Raw genomic sequence first — 20,712 nt, forward strand, 5'->3', positions numbered from 1 at the left:
TTTACTCTTCTATAATAACAGCAACCAGCCAAACCTCAGACTGTCATTAACATGCTTTTAAAAATGCCCTAAAATGGCTTTGTCAATTACCTCGAGATTTAATATCCCAGCCACAACACAGATATCCCTCACTAACAACAAATCCCTCCAGGAGTGCACACATGACGCTGCCCTTCCCTGCATTTCCTTTGGGTCCTCAGTGTACCCCAGAGGCTAATAAATTCAAGCGCCAAACTGGGAGCAGAAGCAAGCTCCACAAAAGCTATGAACACTCAGACATGGCCTTGCCAGCTGTCTTTCCCTACCACACCTTCCTGATGCCTTGATGGGTTCCCAACTTAAGCATCCTCACTTGTCATTAATTTCATTGCTAATAGATGGGGGAACCCCAGTCTGATGCATCCACTCACTCGTAACTCACCTCCCTGATCCTGTGGTGCAACCTGTCCCCAAAGGTCCCACGCACTCAGATTTTGTGTTTTACTATTGAATGCACCTGCTCTTGGCTTTGACCATTGAAGAATAAGAGAAAACAAATCCACTCTGTTAAATACCTCAGCCTGTAAATGATGGTCTCTCTATCCTAACAGGTGGGAATACATGACTTTGCAAGTCCCCTGAGGCCTTAGGATCATCTTCCTAATTATCTTCATGTCTTTAAACAACAGGAGTGGAGGACTGGCAGGAACTCTGTGCAAGGTGTAACAGATGAGACAACACTTGCTAGTCCTGAGCTAAAAAACCAGTGTAGGTAGGAATATTTAATCCTCGTTTTTAGGCATTTAAAACCAAACCTTACTCAGTGGTATTAAATACTTAACTAAAACAGCAAGAGGCTGAAGAAGAAAGAACTGATGCATAAAGGGGAAGTGGGTTTCCCCTAATGGCACAAACACTGATAGTTTTGATGTATTTATCAAAACAAGCACAAGGACTCTAGCTGTTGGGGTGGCATTTTCCTCTTTTTATACAGGAAAGCTGGAAGTTCTCCCCTGGCTGTTTCAGTCTGTGACTCTCTCATGGGCATAGTGCCTCCATTGGAGGTTTTCTCCAGTCATGGCTTTTTGCTGACACGTTGCAATTTATTGACTTTCTAGGGAAGGAAATAAGGGTGGTTTTTCTAACATGCATTTCTAGAACCCAATCCTTAAATCCATAAAGGCTACTAAGAGATACTCCATGGATATTGGATTGGTATTTAATTTCCCACCACTTGGACAATTCCAAAGCAGTAGTCCCTAAACTATGCCTCACAAACTACCTATAATCTAATCAACTCTTTTGCCATCACTCATGACGTTAGCAGCTTGCCACCAACATGGTTCAGGTGGGCAGAGAGAACAAGGTATAATATTTCATGACGTGCAAAATATTGTTGCTGTGCAGAATGTTTTTTGCTCAATATTATTGCCTATTGGCTAGCAAAGGCTGAAGTCCACCAGCACAGGCAGATTGCCAAATCCTGGGATCCTCGGGAAACATCCCAATAGTCTTGGAGTCCAGCCTGAGCCTGGATAAATGCAATGTATTACAATCAACAAAGCACTTCATTAATGAATGCTGACATTGTACCTTCCGTGGAACAAACAAAGAGGAAAGCATGGCCCTCTGCCCAAGGAGCTTACAGTCTAAATTAGACTGGCAACACAGATCAGACACACGAGACATGCAGAAGGAAGGCTGACACTTCAGCTTTCCCTTTGTCTTATGTAAATACAGATATAGACAGTGGCAGCAGAAAGTAAAGCATCTCTCTCCAGGACCCCATGGCTTTTCTCGCCCTCCTGTCCACAAGCAAGTTTAGATTTTATCTTCCCTTCATCTTCCTGCTGTCTCCCTCTTTTCACATTTCTTCCTAATTTAAACCCTATTTTTTTTGTTGTTTGTTTTCTACATTTAGTTCTACCAACTCAAAACATCTCCCTCCAAAAGTAGATCATCTCACCTCTTCCCCTCACTTGACCTAGGTCATCCACCTCCCTGATTCAAATACTCTCACATACTTAGATCAAACCTCATCCATCCCACCACTCTAAGGTCTTTTCTTCCTTTTCCTACAACTCCTAACAGCTTACAATCTTTGCACGTTTATAATCTCTGCCCACACAAGATCTCAACTCTCTCCATCCCATCTGAACTCTTCCATTTCCATCAAGATCATGAGAACCTGTCAAACAAAATCACACTCTCAGACAATGCACTTAGACTCTGAGGACTGGATGCAGGAGGAACCGCTAGCATCTACAGATGGTAGGGATAGGAATAAAGTCCTTTATGCAGAGTAAGTTATATACCACAGGAATTATTCTGGATCTCTTCACTGTCTATATTATAAGAAAATGAAACACACATAGTCTATAAACATGTCATGTACAAATGTAGATCACAACTCAAAACTGAGTACCTTCCCACCTCCAAAGCATGTTATTTTGGGGACTAGCATTTGTTGATTTGTTTACCTTCCTTTGCCAAAAGCCAAGAATTCGTCATCAGTCTAAATCCCTCCAGCTTTTCTGTTTCCATTCCTGTTTCATTTCCTTTAAAATACTCTCCACTCAGCCAAAGTGTTACTTAGTTTTCACTATTTTTTTTACTGAGATATTTAAACGTATTGAAAAAGAACTGTAATAAGGCCCCTAAAGATTTTAGACCTGAATACGTGACACACACAAACTTCTCTTCCCTGCAGTTCAGAAAACTGTATTACTATGCACAATATTGTCATTATCCTCTCTCCTATTATGATTGACACAGGGAAGTTGAAATATCTACTTCATGCTGGTGAGAAGTAGACAATGGAAGGAAAATGTAGCAAGAAAAAAACCCACCCTGCAACAAAACCAAACCTGAAGTGAAGATATTTTTAAAGTACTTACCCAGCATCAGTGCTATTGCCGCACAGTAACACATCTTCTGTACCATTTTTTATGAAATAGTTCACTGCAACAGAAATAGAGAAATGGCTTTTTAACAAGTACATTCTGGGAATGATAACATTCACAAATATCATCCACCAACCAGCGTATTCAACTGGGACAGTAATTGAGAGATGAATGGCATGCTTTTGCTTTGTTTTGCTAATTTTAACTTTTCTAAATTGTAAAAACAAATTTATTTTTCAAAGCTCTTTAAGCACTTGCTGTTTGTATTTCAAATCTGACCAGTTTAATAAGGTGGCTGCAGGTCTTTGGGCAATGTTTGTAGGAAACATCATCTAGCCATGTCCCTGGCTGTTCTAACCGGGAACATTGTTACTGAATTCAGTACAGCACTATGTAGTAAAGCCAAACCATGAGCTTGTCCATAACTTTTAGACTCTACACCGATGAGATGCGCACTAATTGAAGTTTGTGATAGAAATTCCTGACTCATAGGTTAAAAATGCAACCAGCTGTAAGTCAAAACGTAATAATACTAACAAAGCAGCCCACTCCCCCAATCTGGTGGATTCTGCTCAGCACAGAAAACACACAGTATAAAGCAAAAGAAACAGAAAAATGCATCCTGTTAAAGATTAAACAAACAAGGAAGTGTTCATAAAGACAAATATTTCTCAACGTAGTCATCTGTAATGGCAATGGAGAGACACAGACACTTCTTGAGCCAGACTCAGAGCAGCAAGCTAAATTTAAGTGCTCTGGATCTTTCCCTGGTTGACTATCAATGAGGCTTAAGGAAATTAGCATCCCCAGGCTAACAAGGGCCTTCATTTACACACTCCCTCTTCTATCTCCGGCCAACAAAGTCTAAACTTCAGAGAAACGGAACAGGAGGTCAACTTCTTCTCAAAAGGATAAGCTAAATCAGTTTTCCAGAGAGAGTCTGAAGAAGAGATGTTCTAAGGAGCATCTCTAAAACCTGAGTGGCGGCATGGAAGAACAGATAAAAGCACTTATCTAGAAACATAATAAATGCAAAACAGACGCCAGCGGCTGACTGATGGAGGGTAGATAATCTGGTGTGCTTTGCTGCAGCGGAGAGGACGTGATCCCCTGTTGACATAAGACATGATGGTGGCAGCCTTAAGCAGCATGTGTTTGTGAGCAGAGGGGCCTCTGCAGATGATGCTCAGAAGAGGTTCTCCATTCTAGGCTAACCCTCTGTTGTGAAATGTTTTAAAAATCAAGAGTGACAGCTTATCCAGGCAGGCTATGCAAAGAATGCTCAATGGCTCAAGCCACCGAACAGATGTGCTGTGGCTTTCTCAGTAAGCTGCGAGCAGTGGAAAAGCCCTACCCTGCTGCATGCCAAGAGGGAATTACTGTCCATGAGCTTGCGGTTACGAGGGCACGTGATGGGGTTCACAAGTTATCAGAGTATATAGCCTGCTCAGACTGTATGCTTTCCCACTTTGTCTTACATGTGGGCTTTCTACAGAAACATCTTGACTGCCAGCAACACCCAGGTATTCAATATGGTTAAGGATCTGTGATCAACCACCACAGAAGGGGGAAGGATGCCATGTCTTCCATCTCCTTTCACCCTCCCCTTCTGCTGGCGAAAGACTTCTGCTTTTCTCAGGAGAGAGCGTATCTTATTTGGGGTACATAGAGTTAGTGACACAGACTCATCAGACTCTGGGGTACAGAGGAAATATGGTACAACCGTGAGATAAGAGATAGACAAGCAACTGCAGAGCTTCTGCACCTTGTTATGAAATGTTATCACTACTTGGGGTACCCTGAACTTCACAAACATGCACTACTCCCTGGGAATGGCAACTTTTCATACTGCAAACACGAAGACCAGGAGGACCATAGGTCTGTCACTGTGTGTTGACCACTTTGAGGGATGATTAAAGCACAGCGATGGTTGAAGACTGAAGCAACACCTCCTGGTCAGTCAGATCAGAAGATGAGAATGGGCGCAGAGCACAGAAGTAAGGAGGAAAAGGAGACTGTGTGCAAACAAGAAATTTAAAATCTCAAGAACAGACAAAATTCTCTCGTCTGCTGTTGACTTAAACATTTATATTCTTAAACCAAGCAATACGGTAGGTGCCAAAGAGTGCTATGAAATGCGTGCTGAGGAATGGGTGCATAGATGCTGCTGGGAGGGGGTTTCTTCACTCAGAGTCTGCAAGTGCGCAACAGAGTGTCACGGCTACCCTGCCAAACCTCAGCCTGAGGAAGAGCTGAATGGCTGATTCCTTACTGATAAATGAAGGGGCGATTAGAGTATTATACCCAAGGAGACAAATTGCTATATTATCAAAAATGCGCACAACAATCAATTTGTCATTCAAAGCAAGTTGGTTTGGATTACAATCAAGCACGCCGGGCAATCAGAGGTCTTTAAGAAGCAAACAGTCATCACTCTTGCTTTTAAGAACAAACCACCTTGGTATCATATTAACCCATGGCCTCAGCTTTCTGTCAGTTAACTCGAACATGGACAAAGAACATAAAACATCTCTTTCATTTATGGTAGGATTTTCTCTCTGAAACATAGACTGCTCAAACCGATCATCACCACCTGAAAACACAATGACCTTTTTGTTGTCTTGGAAGATTCCAATTCGTTTTTGTTTTGCTTTGTTAGTTTTTTCACTGAAAAATTTCAGCATGTCAGTGGGAAACAAAATAGGAAAAGGAAAGTGGAAAACAAAACTGAAAACCTCCATTTTAGATTTTTTTGTAATTTTTAAAGTAAAATCAAGCCAAAACAATGATGTTTTTACGCATGCGTGTGTGTACACGTTCTTTATGCAACATGCCATTCTTTCCAAAGGAAATGCTAATTTTTTTTCCCACCAGCTTTACTAAAATGTTGATGTCACAGCTATAGCGTATATAATGCCTTTTAGGAACTTTTCTACAGGAATCTCCAGAGCAAGATAACTACTTGATCATATTAAAAGAATTAAAAAAAAAAAAAAATGGTCAGAATAACACCAGCTTCCTATCAGTTTCCGGTCGGTCACGCATTATGTACTCCATTGTTGCCAAATAAACTCATCTATTTTTCAATAATATGAAACATTTCTTGTCAGTACTCAGCAGTCAAAAATTCAACAGAGATATGTTTTCTAATAACCAGATGCTATCTTCTCCAAAACATATGCACATTTGTGCCTGAGCCTTATAAATACTTACTAAGACCCTGTATCTCCAATGCTCCTGATATAGTATTACTTGTGTTAGGTTGATTCTGTTGCCATTAAAAAGGTGTACAATGAATCCATATACTGGGTTTGTCTTCCTAAGGCTTGTGTTTTAGAGGTGCCAAGTTAAGTAAAATAATCTGATAAAGTGAGTGCTCACAAGCAGCTTACTAGCTTCTTACAGAGTTCTGTCTACCTGCAAAGGACAGCGAGATGATGGCAACTGCTTCAGCCAAAGTGGCTCAAGCACCAAGTAACAGCATTGGCCCTAGTTTTAAAGTTGCTGTATGCAAGTAGTGAGGAAATATACAAATTCCTCTAGACTATTCTTGCAATGTCTTCCTTCCAAAGCTTCTCATAATTTCTGCTGTTTCATCCTATACTTTTTCCAATTTATCAATATCTTTCATGTTTCTGCTTTGCTCCCTTCCACACCAGGCAATTCTAACAGAGCAAACATTCATGATATCTCCACCTGTCAAGTTTAAAAAAAGGCAAACTTCCTCAAAAAAATAATTTATTCTAATTAAAATTATGCTGCAGCTTATACTTTCCAGACCTACATCACACCATCGAGCAGAAAGCCAGTGGGGTACATAGAGCTCCAGGGTAGAAGGCCTCCTCATTTCTGTGCAAAGAAAGGAAAATTTTCCAGTTCAGAAAAATAAAAAAGGTTAGAGTCAACTTAGAAAACACAGCTTCTGAGTCCAGCTTCTCTTCCTTCTTCGAAGACCCAACTGAAATGATATTTTGACTTGTCTTACAACAAATTCATTCCAGTTTGAAAAAAACCTATATATTATCACACTTGCATAAAGAGCAGCATTCAAATGTCATTAGTCACTGCCCAGAGAAGAGTCCTCTGGCTGACTTTCTAACAAAAACTTCAGAGAGGTGTCTGTTATCTCAGACTATTTATTGCAGCCACACGGGTGCTCGCTGGTTGGAGACTTTCTCCCTGCGCTGTGGCTGGCACAAAGCACTGTCAGCCACCAAACGTCCCAATTCCAAATTTAAGATGCAATTCAGAAAGCCCCATCACCTTACAGTTGTGATACGTGACACAGAATCAAAATAGATAACACCCCCCTCCTCGCCCTTTCGCCCACCGGCACAAACACACTGTACCTCCTGGTAATACATAATAATTAAAATGAATCCTTGCTGCACTTGCTGTGTGCACACTGTGTCACATACGGTGAAGTCTCTAATAAATGAAATTGAGTTTGAAGATGAAAAACATGCCTCACAAAAGCAATGGAACAGGCTGTATTAAGGGTATTATTAGGGAAGAATGCTTGGGAATAAATGGCACTGCCAGTTAGTTCTTCCCTGCTAAAAGGGGTTGCAAATAATTATAATAATCAGTTACTCTCTTGTTGCTCACCCCCATGACAGGGGATCTGGCTCTCCTCTGCTGTCCCCTGGCATTTGCTGCTGCCGGCCCTTCTGCTGGGTTTCGCAAGCTCTTGGGTGCTCTCCTCTCCCTTCTTGCTTCCCATCCTTCCCTCCCTCTTCCCCTGGGCGCTCGCTTCTGGCCCAGCTCTCTCCCACCACCTTACCACGTAACCGTCTAGAAGGACATTTTCAATCCTTCAGTTAAAAAAGGAACAGGAGGAGTTAATTGTGAGGATGGTTGGGTGGGTAGAGGGGGGCAGAGATCAAGGGGGCAACTTTTTTCTTGAGAATCTTATATGCAGCATTGGTTAATACGTGACTTTAGGGTAACTACAGCCCTGAATTCTGGGCATGAGATATCCTGCCGGAGATATGGAGGGGCTGAGAGGAGGTTGTAGAATACCATACAACAAGGTGCTGGGAGGAAAGTGGTCTCCTTAAGCTCAAGTGTCTCTGGTAGGCTTCTATCATTGCTTCCCCCCATGCTCAAGACAAGCCAAAGAAGCAATTTCCCAGCCAGGGCTCAGCAGTAACCATAGCACAGAAAATGTGCCCAATTTTGATAGTATAGCTTTTTCCCTCTTTGAGAAAAAGCCACTAAAAATATCGATCAAGCCCTCTGCTAGAGATGGCTCCCGTGCACTAGGAAGAGGCTCTGAAAGCCTCGAAGATCCACAGTACCTGATTTGTGCTGCCTGTACGGTCCGAGGGAAGGAAAAGCACATCAGGAGCGTTTGGAGCTGCGGACTAGAGGGGAGCAGAGAATTTAGATGCTGTCAAATTGCCTTGGGGACCATGCCAAGTCCATGAGCATCCTGAGGAAGACGAGACAGGAGACAATGCCTAGCAATAAATATGTATGCTGGCTTTTAAACATCTTCAGATAACCTCCTTCTGTGTCTCTGTGTCTGACCAGTCACGCAGACCCACGCTCTTAGGGCTGTAGGCTGCACAGCACGTAACTAAAAGCATATTTAGTACCACTTGTTTAGATGTACGCTTCACGTGAATAGGCAGCAAAATGCTGAAGTGTGCTTTCTGGAAGTTTTGTAGAGCTTGTGTGTTTTGTGGAGGTTTTTTTTATATGTTTCACACAAAAGAATTAAAATCAAAAGCTGATACAAGGGTTGAATGCATTTGTGATTACAGACAGACGCCAGACAAATAGAAGAAAATACTCCTGCTTGTATTGTGATAAAGAAAACAAATGAATTGGATCAAAAACTGAGTAAGAGACAAAAGACAAAGGTTGAGATGAAAAGTCAATGTGCAGTATCTCTGCAGGCTAACAGAGGGCTGTATCTGCACCACTTTATTACATTTATAAGTACAAGGGAAAGAGAGGGTGAGCAGAGAGGTGACAAAATCTACTATACACAGTATTTTCCAGATAAATCAAGTCCAAGGCCAGGATTGAATGAGGAACACTAGAAAGGCCTATTCCAATAAAATAAAATGAGCAGAGAAATGCAGAGTGAGATATTATGTTGTCAGAATGTGAAGTAAAGCAGAGGAGGAGAAAATCTCACCCATCCATAACCTTTTGAAGTTTTAAATTCCCTGTATCAGTTCAGGTAAGAGATATGGATTTTTTTAGGGATCCTTAGTCAACAGTTTTATGTAATATGAAGCTGTGATCAAAGAAAAGTGTAATATTGAGATGCAGGAGAAACAGGATGGAGTAATATACAGGAAACAACCTATAAACCAGTGGCTTGTCTCATCCAGTTCTTTTTAATATCTTTATCCAGTTCTGTTTAATATCTTTATCAATGATCTGGACAAGGGGATCGAGTGCACCCTCAGTAAGTTTGCAGATGACACCAAGTTGGGAGGGAGGGTTGATCTGCTCGAGGGTAGGAAGGCTCTACAGAGGGATCAAAACGGGCTGGATCAATGGGCCGAGGCCAACTGTATGAGGTTCAACAAGGCCAAGTGCCGGGTCCTGTGCTTGGGTCACAACAACCCCATGCGGCGCTACAGTCCTGGGGAAAGAGTGGCTGGAAAGCTGCCCAGTGGAAGAGGACCTGGACGTGTTGGTCAACAGCCAGCTGAATATGAGCCAGCAGTGTGCCCAGGTGGCCAACAGCATCCTGGCCTGTATCAGAAATAGTGTGGCCAGCAGGAGCAGGGAGGTGACTGTTCCCCTGTACTCGACACTGGTGAGGCCGCACCTCGAGTCCTGTGTTCAGTTTTGGGCCCCTCACTACAGGAAAGACATTGAAGAGCTGGAGCGTGTCCAGAGAAGGGCAACCAAGTTGGTGAGGGGCCTGGAGCACAAGTCTTATGAGGAGCGGCTGAGGGAACTGGGGCTGTTTAGCCTGGAGAAAAGGAGGCTGAGGGGAGACCTTATCGCTCTCTACAACTACCTGAAAGGGGGGTGTAGCGACGTGGGTGCTGGTCTCTTCTGTCAGGTGGCTGGAGATAGGATGAGACGAAATGGCCTCAAGTGGTGGCAGGGGAGGTTTAGATTGGATATTACAAAAAATTCCTTCACCGAAAGGGTTGTCAAGCATTGGAACAGGCTGCCCAGGGAAGTGGTGGAGTCACCATCCCTGGAGGTATTTAAAAGACATGTAGATGTGGCACATAGGGACGTGGTTTAGTGGTGGACTTGGCAGTACTAGGTTAATGGCTGGACTCGATGATCTTAAAGTCTTTTCCAACCTAAATGATTCTATGATTCTATGGTCCAGAAGACAGACCACAGCTTTGCTTTCAATAGGGTTACTGTTGGACTGGAGGGTATTGAGAAGCGGGTAATGACAATGACTGGGAAAAGTTTAATAAGAAGAGCAATTGAAAAAATTGAGACCTTTTATCCTAGAAAAGAGGTGACTATCAGAGTAAAAAATAGCATGCATTCTGGAAAATGACAACAGGGAGCTTTGTGTGGTCCTGGTCACAGAACGTGATAACAATGTTTTTTGCCCTAAGAAAATGGAGAGGGGGAAAAAAAAAAAAATTCAAAACTAAAGATAAAGGAAATATTTTTTGCTACACTTGCCATTTCAAGTGCTGAAGTTACTGCCACAGGCTGCCCCTGTGGCCAAAACATTCAAAGAGGGATTTGTTGCTAATGTAGAAAAGGATATCCAGAGTTATAATAGTTAATGTTAATAAAAATTTAGAAAAATATCTATACTTCAGGCTCTACTAATTTGTTCTGGAACATGTGGGACTACAGGTGCTGCTGTAGATACACCAAGGCCAGACTGAGCCTGGCAATTCCCATATTTTATCTTCACCTCACTTGGGTGAATTCAGCGTTGATGAAAAGTATCGGGAGAAAATATTTCTTTACTTATTCATTAAAACCAGTGCAATACGGGAAAGCAGCACTGTAAGCCGTTCTCTGCGGGTGGGCTCACGGTGCACCTGGGCTGACTGTTCAGAGTTAAAAGCGAAAGCTACCTCTTGCCTTTGCAAGACACATTACAGCTGAACCCGGAGCAAGCACAAGTCCATGGACAGGCTCAAAAGGGCATAGACAAGGTCCTTTCAAATGCACATCACTGTGCAAGTCAAGTGGTGTATTAGTTTGATAGTTTATGAACAATTTGAAGGTGCAGGAAAACTCTGAAAATGTTCAGTCTGAATCTTCTGTGACAGATCTTTCCTTTAGTAGATCTCTCCTTTCTGTGAGCAGTAACGCAGTGATGAGAGCAAAAGAAATGTACCTGTGGAAAAAATCCTCCTGTTTTACAAACTGTTCCAAAGTAAGAACTTACTCTTTCACCACAAGGCCAAAAAAAATCCTTTTGAATGGTCAGAAAGACACTGTATTGGATACAACAGTACCAATTCCTATGTTTTTCTGATCCATGCACTTCTTCTGCTGGGCCTTTCTTTTTCTATTTAGCTTAAAACTTTAAAGTACACATGTTAATAACACATCAGAGCATTAAGTTTTGAGCATTTATGAAGCTCTTTATCAAAAGATCCACAGCACCCGAACAAAGCCACAATATTTACAGTTAACGGTGGAGTAACGTAAACAGATTCCATGCTGACAAGCACAGTCTGAAAGCCCAGAGAGGTTCTTTGTCTTAATCATTGGTTCATATACAATCATACATAATAAAACACCTATTCCAGTCTCAACCTGATTTATTGCTTCCCTCTTTCCTCCCACCTCCATAATTACTCATCAAACACTCACTGTCTTCTATTACCACCTCAGACAACACTTCAAACACTTCAGCTCTCCCCAAACTTGCTACATTTATTATCTGACTTGGACATCATTATTTTCTATACAGTTCTCATACAGTTTCAGAATATCAGTTCATGCAGTTCCATTTCAGTGGTTCTGAAAGCAAAAATGAAACAATTCATCCGGCGGCGCTAACAAGGCACAGAGCTTAGAGAAGATATATGTGTACGCACACACGCATCTACATACACACATGTATATTCCTGTATATTCACAGACATATGCCTCAACATCCATGCCCGTTTATTTCGACAGTGCATTACACCTAGGACATCAAAGAGGAGGATGTGGAAAGTCTCTAGAATTATTTCACATTGGTCTCGGACTGCTCCTAGTTTATCAGCTCCGAGCAGCCAGACTAGCTCATTCCCACCATGCGCAAGACCAGTTGCTTCCCACAAGCCTGTCATCCCTTCTCAAGTACTCAAGAAGACCATGATTTGGATGGGTATCACATCAATGTTCAGCAAGTTGCTCTGCAACCAAAGGTCATCTATGCAGAGTGGTCATGTTCCTCAACCTCAGGCATCTAACATGGCTGGTTTAGTTGGATCGTCTCCCTGGGCTGCCTAGTATGATTAAGGGATAGAAAATGAAGCAGACTCCTCCAGAGGCCATCTCAGAAAGTTCCTTCTCCAAAGCACTCCTATCACTTTGTTGGATCCAATCAGGACCTGCAAAGACTACGTACCTAAAATAAGGACCTAAACTTGATGTATTTTATACATCTTTCTAAATATAGAACCGGAAGCAACCATAAGTCTTGCAGGTCTAACTGGAGATGACAAAACAGAGATTACATTTCTCTTTATCTGGATTTTTTCTTTCTAATTAAAGCTTCCCCCCCCCCCCCGCCCAGACCTTTGGTAACTACACAGTTTGACTTCAGAAGAAGAGAAAAATCACTGCCATGAAATGAATGCCAGAAACTAGTCTGGAAGAAAAAAAATAACAACCTTGAAAAGTCCTCTTTTAAGCTATAAAAATAGCAGTTGATTCCTCCCCAGTAAAAGGTTAATAAAGCTTAAACATTCTTTTATTTTATTTTTCAATTTTTTTTTATTTCAATAGTTTGGACAAGATTATCTAAAGGAAATTACAGGGTTTTATTTTACCTTACAAGATACTGATTTTGAGAGAAAACATATATAGAATACTTTGAAACAAGACCTTTTCAGAGTGTCTTAAGTAGGGTATTTAGTTTAAAGAAAAAGAAAATACTGGGGTTTGAGACTATCATTTCAAAACTATTTTATAATAATTTTACTAAATTTTAAGGTTTTTTTCTAAAGTGTTTTTTCTTATGCATTCAGCACTTACATTGAGCCCTGCTCTACAAAAGAATACACTATTTAAACTTAGATTTCTACTTGCTACTTACTGACTAGTCAATAATCCATTTTAGTAATGGAATACATAAATGACATTAAAGATTCTACAATCATCAGCCATATGAATCAACTACACCCAGTCCATTGTTACATCTTTTCTCTCTCTAAGCCAGTGACATATCTGACATCCACTCTAACTCACACATTCATAAAGCTTCACTTCATCAAATACATCTTTAATTTAAACACCACAGCCTAAGACAGGCTTTCAAGCATGCTATTTGCAGCTGCTTTCCTAGAAATCTTTACAAGTATTGGAATTAAGCTTGCAGATCTTCAATCAGCTGGTATTTCTAAACTATTAGCTCTCCTAAAGATAACTGACAGCTCAATGACTTTGTTATTGATATATTGATCACAGAATTTTCATAATGCTGTGGATGTAAACTATCACTATTTTCTACTTTTTTTGTCTTTATTTCATTTTTATATATGAGCACTGCTGCATCTACAACTTCAGATTCCCAGGTTTGTTATTATTAGTGTCTAAAAATAATCCTCCTTGGGCTTATTGATTGCAGTCCCTTACCAAGTCTAGAATTGCAGGTAGGAAAATAGTTACTTACCAGTAGTCTTTGTTTTCCCAGATGAATGAACTGTGCCTCCATTTTAACTTTACCATTGGCACTTGACATCAAGAATTTTTTAGCCTTGTTCTACCTAATACTCAACGGTCACCCATCCCACGCTCCATTCATACAGGCAAAGGACAGTCCTATGGAGGAGTCTGGGAGACCTGATGAGCCACTTCTGCCTTACTCTTCCTTATTCCCCTTCCTAGGTTTGCAGTGGTAAGCATTACTCATTGGAGGCAAAACCAAACTGGAATAACTTTTCTGATAAGCTGCCTTCTTAGAAGTTGGTTTGTAAATTGTGATGACCTAGAGTCTTTTAAATTGGTGGAAAGAATAGAAGAATCCTCCTGTTCACCATGAGATAGATGTGCCCACCAAAAGGCAGATGTTAGACCTGCATCTCAGCTGTGAGTTGAGGAGAGACACTGAGCAGGTATCTCACCTTACCACAACTGCTGTGCCCAGTAACAAAGCTGAGAAAACAGAGGCACCTCCAGCAGCTTAGATGAAGTTTCTTTCACAGAATTAAGCTTTTAATGACAATGCCAAGAAAGTCCCCTTCTTGACAGTCTGATCAGGAGTATTCAATGTTGCTTTTGCATGCTAGGACTTAGTGATTAGTGAAGCTAAATGGAAGAGATCGCTCAGTGTGAATTTTCCCACTGAATCCCCATGCTTAAGGGCTCTGTCCCTTGCTTCCCAAGTTACCTGGCATTTCCTGCAGCTGCACGACCCAGTGAAATGATGGAAAGAACAAGCAAAGTGTTGGGTGGATAGGTAGGAAATCCTTGCTCCTTATGGGATTTAGTTTGTAGGATTGTCTCATGGCAGATGCACAAGAGGAGGAGAGAAGGCAACAATTCTCAACACCACCAGCAACCTTGCAATGTAGGACTGACAAGTTAACGCAAGAAAGTTTAAGTAACAGACAGCCAAAGGCCTGAAAGGGGACATGGTGGAGGTTGCCTGCTTATGGATCTACCATGCACAGAAATGGAACTTTTTTTTTTTTTTTTTTCAGATTTAGGAAAAAAAGATTTTTCTTCTGCCGCCACAGTTCCTGCCACCACCACTACCAGTGCTGATACACTGCCTTTACTGGTGGTGGAGGCAGAAACAGGGGTAGAAGAGGGGCCAAGCAGCACCTGCACCATCTGCCAAGATAGTCGTGGTGACCATAGTGGTAGAGCAGGAAAGTACAAGTGGGTCTTCAGTGTGTAAGAAGGAGGAGTTCCTGAACCCTGGGGGCACTGTGGTTGTCTCCTCAAGGATCAACCAAAAATCAAACGTTACCACATAACGGTGGTTAAGCCAATGATGATGCAAAGTTTATAAACTGACTTTTTTCAGCCATCTATAAAATGAAAACAAGAGGATTGAGAAGACAGATGAGAAAATATGTCCTACCTGGGGGCTGAAACGAGCTAAGGAAAGAGGACAGAATTTAGTCCAGATACCAAGTCAGTTTGGAATAAAAAAGCAGAGCTGAAGCTATCCGAGGCCTTCTACAAAACCAAAATGTCTCCTGTACTGTACGAATTGCCTGTGGCACACAATTATCTCAAGCTAAAAAGGGCACAGAAAGACTGAAAACCGAGTTCTTATCTTTCTTTGCACATCATGACTAAGTCTCTCAGCTATTTCCTCTGCAGCACCAGGCAATTCTTCACTGTTTTACCCTTTTAAGGGGTTTCATTCGTTTTTGTTTTTCCATTCATGCAAAAAAGGTTCAAAGGCACAAGAGGAGGCTGATGCCATTTCAGAGGCTCCCCACTGTACTTTAAAACATTAAAAACTCTCTCAAAGAATCCAAAGCAAACTTTTGCTCTCCAAGAAGAGAACTGCGTATCACCCCGTTTTGATTCTCTATTTTGGTGTCCTGATGAACAGAATTAACAATTCAGTTTTCCAATTTTGCTTTTGAGTGTTTTTCACTCCTTTATTTCTTTACATCCCCCACCCTCCTTTTTTTTTTACGTTTTCTTATAAATCTCTGACAGTACTTCAGGTTTCTGTTTTTTAGATTAGTATCCCTGCTCCAAACTAAGTGACTCAGCCTCATTGGTTTTGAAGTCTCCAAAGAGCTTTTGTAATTGTCTGTGCTCCCTTCGAGTGAACTCTACTATCTCAACATGTTGGCCAATTTTCTTCTCTAGTTCTTCTTCAGAATAAACACTGACACTACTCTGTTTCTTAATATATTCCTCTTTTTATCTAATTTGGTCTGCCTACACTTTAATCTAACTGTATGTATTGCTTAATTCCCTGCAGTACTTGAAATTTGGACTGTTATTAAATTGTGGTCAGTACTACTCTGTTAAACAATCACTTCATTTCACCATAATACTTATGCAAAACGAAATATAAAGCACTATCCCATCTAGTTACAAAATGAGCCAGTCCTTCCATTTCTGAATCGCTTTAGCGCAACAGTCAACATTAAATGAAAATCCTACTTAATATGGTTCTCCCTAGCCTAATAGCTAAACCACCTTCTCCAGCATTTCGAGGAACACTTCATTATTCTTAGTCAGAAGTCAGTACATTTTTCCTATAAATCTACTTTTGTTCTAGTTCTTCAGTGGCCTGCTGCACTGACTCAACGCTTCAACTATTTAAATCATTTTCCTCCATCCACCATAACTGACGGCTGTTTGCCATAATGTACCGTGTCTTTATTTTCAGATATTTTGAAAACATGAAAACATTCATTGATATTATTATTACTTACTATTAATACCACATGGTCAAACTTTAATTTGCTTTAATCCATTATCTCACCAAGTTGATTACCTTTGTAATAGGTAAATCTCCTTTAGCGACACAAGTATATTTTCATGACCATATTAACCATTGCTGGACTTACTAAATGGATTTACGGGAGCGTCTCCCCTCCTCCCCATATCAGGGCCACACAAATAAACTTGCTCGTGGTATGCTGGAGCAGCTGTACAATTCCTCCCATTTAAAGCAATGCTGCAGCTGGCCCTGACATTAACTATATTTTTATAGAGACTATCTAGTAGCACGTTTACCCTACTTCCATTTCCAGAGAGCCACGCTATCTTCACAGCTCCACTTCATCCCTTCACCCTTATTGCAGGGCTTTTTACTTCCAGCCATCACTGTTTTATCTCTCAGTGCCTCTATGAGAGGAGGAGAGCAGCACCTCGCACGCTGTCAGACATCTGGGGGTGGAGGAGCCGTGAAGTGCCGTAACCCACCACAGGTGCACAGATATCTTTACTAGCTCCGTGAGCACTCATGTCCAAGCTGGAAGCACAGAGACCGTGGGTGGGAAAACATGTCAGCAGGCCCATCACCAGCCAGCATAGGCCCACTGTGGTTTTTTAGCTCTGGCACAGAGCTCTTTGCCCTTTCAGCTGACAAGAGGCTCTGATGCAGGGACATTGAGAGGACACGTAACCTGCTAGTCAGGGTCAGTCCCAAAGACAACCCTAATTCAGCCAGAGCTTCGTGAGCTGCCCTTCCTTAATGTTGCATCAACCACATCATACATTAAAGACACCGACGTTGAGCTTTTTATTCCTTGAATGAAACCCTTCTAACACCACCGCTTCCAGGGCTGCTCAGACCGCAGGGAGAGGAGCTGAGCAGAAAGGCCAGAAGTCACCTGTGGGGAATGGTGGGACTGCCCTTGGCCCAATCCCTGGACCACACAGCCTGGCTGAAGAGGTGTACGATGCTGAGGAGCCAGCAGAAGTTGGAGGCAACCCTGTGCCAGGCATTCAACAGAGCCCTGGGTCAAGCCAGGCAATTTCCAGGAGTCAGGTGTGGGGTTTTTACAGTGCAGATGGCTGGAGATACAAGCCTGTAAGGTCCACGTTCTTCTCCTCAAAATAAATAAAATACCAAAGGTCACCGGTCATAAGTTCCTACCAACGCACATCGGTCTGGCTGCTTCCTTCTCTCAAGAGCATTATACTGAATTGTTTTAGATGTGAGTCCATGTCCACTGCAGTTGGTGTGGGTCCTCCGGTGACTCAGAGGGTTTCAGAGCAGCAACAGTGGGGCCACTTGTTTACACTCTGAAGTTTATTTACATGAAATGCTTATTTTTTTAAAATGTTAATAAATTAGTTCAGTGAACCTATTTCATTGTAATTCAAAGTATAGCAGGCTGTAGAGTATTAAAAATTGCTTTGGCCTAGAAAACAAGCCTTTTGATAATAAACATCAGAGCGCCAGATACTGCAAGATGGCCCAACCCAGATAATGAGTTAGGGCCCTAATAGCATAAGATATCCTTAAAAAAAATGCTCTTGGGATTTTTCAGATTAATAAATACTGAATTGCTCTGCTTCACTTTTTGATTTTTTAAGACCCTTAATTCAAATTTTGAAGTTTTGCTAGAAAATGCAAGAGCTATAAATTGTTTAAAGAAACAGTGGGCAAACCAGACCCACACACAGACTTGAAATTTTTATGTGATTGCCTAATTCCAGGAAAGGGAGCTTTAAGAAAAATATCATGAGACACCCTAAAACTGTGAAAAGCATCAATGATACAACAAGGACCTTAGTCTGGATCATAGGAAAGCGCCAGAAATACTTTCAGCATGAACTGTGAAGGCACCACAGAGATCAGAAAAAGCTATCCAGAACTTTCAAAACCACATCAACATCATGAAGAGCCAGTAGTCAGGTAATGCTGCATTTGCTGATTCACAGATAGATTATGGTCGATATAAAAAAATTAAAAAAAAAAACACCAAACAAAACAAAAAATGCCAGACAACAGGATGAAAAAGAGCTTACCTGGATCACTAAGAAATTCCTCTGAGGTGTTCCACATCCTACCATCCAAGTACAGCGTGCCATTGGTGGAGTTAAACTTGGTGTAGTCCCTGACACACTTGTGTCGCAAGTTGCCCATGAAGAGCTGGAGGCCTATGAGGGCAAAGACACTCAAGCAGAAAACGGTCAGGATCATCACATCAGCAAGTTTCTTAACAGACTGGATAAGTGCCCCTACAATGGTCTTCAGTCCTAGGGAGATAAAAGCCAAGAGTTTATAGACTGAGAGGCTGAAACATGTCTGCAGATAGCTACTTTTCATTATGAAAATCTCCATGGAAAGGAAAATCGGAGGGGTTTCCACTACATGTTTGTAACTGGACGGCAGAAACGAGAGACAAGTGATCACTATGAATGTTTAGTTTGGCCTACTTTTGTCTGGACAAAAGTCTTGGTATTACTCTTACACAAACACTGATTTAAAAATGGAGGGAAAGAACTGAATGGAGGAACAGTGAGGTACAAAAATATTCATGGATAAAGAAAATACAGAATGTCTTTTACATTTTCATGGAGTGGTAGTAGAGGCTGTAAAGCCTAAATCCCATTGAATTTTGAGAATGTGAATTACTTTTAAATCACTCAGGTGATTCTGATAACTTTATCCCTCACATAAAGAGATGAAGAGGTATGAAAATATTATTTATTCCCTGATTATTTTACATATTTTGGTGCCAAATCCAGCTCACTGTCCTCATATGAATAATTCCTCTGCCTTCAGTTCATTTGCTTAAGACAACAAGAATTTGGGATTAAAAATAAGCCAAATAATATGGGCAATTGAATAAACTCAGTGGAAACTATTCGAGTAAAACAACCTGAGGCTCCAGCAATACCTGGGCGAAGTTTATAATTTTGTAATATGCTGCCAATGTAGATAAATCATCTTATTGCAAACACCGAAGGCTTGGGTCACACAAATTAGCTCCTCCTGTGTTATTTCATCTGTAACACTAGCTTCAGTTTATTATTCTATAAATACACAGATACAAATAATTATACTGTTTTCTCAAAAGATATTGCTTGCTTTTGAAATGTTCCTGGCGATCAGCACTATTTGAGCTGATTGAATATTACATGAATACGACAAACCCCACTCTTTTCAAAAAAAGACCCTTCTTCTTAACCTGTGTGCTGTAGTTGGACGTTAATATCACCTGCACAATGGTAGCAATTTTGTTGTTTCTTTCCTATTTATATTTAATTAATACTTGATAAGTAGTAATCAGTGCTTCTGATAATCAATGTCACCAGTATGGCAGCAGTAAGAGAAATTGAGTTAAATGGAACAAAGAAAATGCAAAGAGGAAACAGGAGGAATTCTCCTGGGCAATACTCAGAAGCACATTGATTTGCTCACTGAATATGATCATACACATTAAATCTCAGTTCCCTGGAATTCCACCCCAAGAGTTTGGCAGCCACAAAGGTTGAGCTAGTGCTGTATAATTTAAAATAATATGAAAATGTAGTTGAGGACTCACAGGAAGGCAAAATGTGGTTTTGGTCTTGCTTAAATTCTGCAGTTAAAATAAGGGGAAATCATAGTTTCTCAAAGGAGGATGAGCTGCTAGAATGGCCAACAGGTCCAGCAGTCCCTGCATCCAGCAGCCTAAACTATTCCACTCCTGCATAAGGTCTTGCCATTACATTAACCTGTGAATGATATTAACGACTATAAAATGGCCATTTAACCAAAAGGGACTGACCCATCACGTGTGGGTAGTCCCCTTTCTCCACTAAATTCTTTGTTTGTCTCTTTAAAGCTAGTTTGTGGCATGGTAAAGAAGGAGAGGTTAGACAGCTCCCTGCTCTACTCAAAAATAGAGCAAAAAATATTGTAGTACAAACATGAGGCAAACACTGGATTTGCATGCTATGTGTACTCCTCACCAGAAAGAGATTTTACAAATGAGGTCAATTCTATTCAGGTACCTAAAAAAAGGCCCGCTTTGAACTTTTAAGTCCATCTGTAGATTTGGCTACCTATTCTGATGCCTAAATAAAAAGCATAGTTCTTCTGATAATCTAGTCTTGGGTGAACTTTAGGCCTGAAGTGAAAGTAGTTTTAGTTGTAGCCCACTTCTGAAGGTCCTTCTGGGGTCTCATCCTTACCCAGTGTTAAGACTACAAGACCTTTAAGACAGCCGGGTCTTAAACAAGTAGTGAAGTATGGAAAAGAAATATGATTTGCAAATGCACTAGAATATTT

At 41.1% G+C, this 20,712-nt stretch overlaps 1 protein-coding gene across 4 annotated transcripts in view; it reads right to left on the reverse strand.

Moving 5' to 3' along the window:
* The window catches only part of SCN5A (sodium voltage-gated channel alpha subunit 5), a 219,248-nt gene that overhangs the window by 135,546 nt on the left and 62,990 nt on the right, over positions 1-20,712 (reverse strand). For all 4 annotated transcript variants that reach the window (XM_052807527.1, XM_052807518.1, XM_052807509.1 and 1 more), the window contains 2 exons: positions 18,462-18,692; positions 2,877-2,940 (listed from right to left, as the gene is read on the reverse strand). In XM_052807527.1, the coding sequence (XP_052663487.1) occupies positions 2,877-2,940; positions 18,462-18,692 (295 nt within the window). The remainder of the gene's footprint in view (positions 1-2,876; positions 2,941-18,461; positions 18,693-20,712) is intronic.

This window comes from Harpia harpyja, chromosome 1 (genome assembly GCF_026419915.1).
Source record: "Harpia harpyja isolate bHarHar1 chromosome 1, bHarHar1 primary haplotype, whole genome shotgun sequence".
Taxonomy (NCBI): Eukaryota; Metazoa; Chordata; class Aves; order Accipitriformes; family Accipitridae; genus Harpia; species Harpia harpyja.